The 2500-nt window shown below is 47.9% G+C and overlaps 1 protein-coding gene across 1 annotated transcript in view; it reads left to right on the forward strand.

The window, feature by feature from the left end:
- adgrl1a (adhesion G protein-coupled receptor L1a) overlaps window positions 1-2500 on the forward strand; it is an 88938-nt gene that overhangs the window by 51453 nt on the left and 34985 nt on the right. The window contains exons 5-6 of the mRNA XM_062531004.1: window positions 67-274; window positions 1363-1627. Coding sequence (XP_062386988.1) covers window positions 67-274; window positions 1363-1627 — 473 coding nt within the window. The remainder of the gene's footprint in view (window positions 1-66; window positions 275-1362; window positions 1628-2500) is intronic.

Consider the following 2500-nt stretch of genomic DNA (forward strand, 5'->3'; position numbering starts at 1 on the left):
TCTCCTCTGTTTTCCTCCCTCTCTCCTCTCCTCCTCCTCTCCACCTCCTCTCCTGGTCCTCTCTAGTCTTTGTGTGTCCGGGGACTCTGCTGCGTGTCCAGGCGGCCAGCTCTCTGCAGGAGGCGGAGCACCAGTCGGGGGCGTGGTGCAAGGACCCGCTGCAGTCGGGCGACCGCCTCTACGTCATGCCCTGGACGCCGTACCGCACCGACATGCTCTACGAGTACGCCTCGTGGGACGACTTCCGCCAGAACCGGGCCACCACCACCTACAAGTGAGCACCTAGTCTGGGTCAACCCAGCCTGATCTGCCAGCGATTTGAATTTCACCCCAGCAGCTCAGGCTGGAGACCTGCACATTTATCTCTCCCGCTTCCTGTCTTGTCCATGTTTGTGGAACCAATCACAAACTAGCTTATCCACCATCATTGATCTGATTGGTTGAGGTACAAGTGAGCACTGGCCACTCCCCCTATCACCTGCACTCAGTGGCTGCAGTAGAGTACTATCAGACCACGCCAATCACTTCTTACAGTTAATGTCCATTAACTCATTATTGTATAGTATAGGTGTATGCAAGGAACTGAAAGGTGTGCGCAGGTGACAGGTGAAAGGTAGACTGGGTAAACCCAGCCTGATCTGCTGGCGATTTGGATGTCGCCCTGCAGCTCAGACTGGAAAGCTGCACATTTAAATATTTCCTGCTTCCTGTCCATGTCCGATCACAAACTAGCTTATCAACCATTGTTGGTTTGATTGGTTGAAGGACTATTCAAATGAATACAGAGTCATTTGAGCTATGCCTGTTGATGATGCCTCTTGTACAGTAGAAATACAGCACAGTCTCCCCAGACTAATGTTCAATCTTAAAACATTGAGCTTAGTCTGGTGATAGCCAGGCTACCTATCACCTGCACTCAGTGGCTGTAGTAGAATACTACCAGACCACGCTAATCACTGTTTACAGTTAATGCCCATTAACTCATTATTGTATAGTATTTTTGTTTTTAAATGAAGATGGATGATGCACTAATTCCAATTTGACTGCTTAATTGGTTTGTGTGCTTAATTACTAAGTGCTGAAAAGATAATTATGTACTCATTATAATGCACTATTTATAACCTGCACTAAAGAAAAGTAGTGCAGTTGAACTAAGAGATATTAAATGGTGGTACATATTAATTAGGTGATTAAGTGGGCCTGAAACTATTGGCAAAGCACTAACCATGATAATGCAGGTTTCACTTTTGATTACTGCAAGATGAAAATATTTGTACACTGTATGTGCGTAAGTGTGTGTGTGTGTGTGTGTGTGTGTGTGTGATGAATGAATAATTGACTTATCTCCGCGTCCTTCCCCAGGTTGCCAAACCGAGTGGACGGTACAGGTTTCGTGGTGTACGACGGTGCCGTGTTCTACAATAAGGAGCGCACGCGCAACATCGTCAAGTACGACCTGCGCACGCGCATCAAGAGCGGCGAGGCCATCATCGCCAACGCCAACTACCACGACACCTCGCCCTACCGCTGGGGCGGCAAGTCCGACATCGACCTGGCCGTGGACGAGAACGGCCTGTGGGTCATCTACGCCACGGAGTCCAACAACGGACGACTGGTGGTCAGCCAGGTAAGAGAGGACAGGAGAGAGAGAGAGTGAGAGACAAGAGAGAGAGAGAGAGAGAGAGAGAGAGAGTAGGAGAAAGGGAGAGGGAGTGGATGTCTTTTACCTCAACAATTGCGAAGTCTCAGCCACAATCCTTACAACCTCAGCTTTAAAAAAAGAATAAAAGGAGGATCTCCTGTGCGTCAAATTCATTATTCTCCTGTCAATTTCAAACTAACCAACTTGCGCTAACAAACTATCCAACCGCCTAAATAAAAAAATTCCATAGAATAAAACCTAGGCAGGATCTCCTGTGCTGTGCATCAAATTCATTATTCTCCTGTCAATAGCAAACTATCCAACACCACCTAAATAGAACATTTCCATAGAATTAAACCTATAGGCACTCAGTATACTGTAGCAACCTACTGTACTGTATATACTCAGTTTCAGTTCCCCCAGAGAGCGCCACCCTTGTAAGCAGAGACTGAGAGCCATGGGCCTGATGGTGCCATGGAGACATCACATGCTGCTTTGATGCTCTTGGCTGCCATTCAATCCCATTACATTTTCTCTGTGTAGCATTCTCTCCAGAACATGAAGGTCAGGACTCGGGGCTGAGTGAATGGGTCAGTGGCTGTCATCCTCCCGGCTATTACCAGCGCTGTCGTACAAGGCTCCCTCACTCAGACCCGAGTGGTCACGTCCAGTGTGTGCGGCGCGCTGTCTGTGTTGACTGTATGAAATCATCAGATTACATCAAAGGGAAGGGACGCTCGGAGAGCATGTTGACCTCGGCCGAGGTCAAATGGCAGAGCTTTTACCACATTACTGGAAGTGAAAGTAAATTTGTGGATGTGGCCCATGACTGTGACTCCCGAACTGTAATGTGTGTGG

Source organism: Sardina pilchardus, chromosome 3, assembly GCF_963854185.1.
Source record: "Sardina pilchardus chromosome 3, fSarPil1.1, whole genome shotgun sequence".
Lineage (NCBI taxonomy): Eukaryota > Metazoa > Chordata > Actinopteri > Clupeiformes > Clupeidae > Sardina > Sardina pilchardus.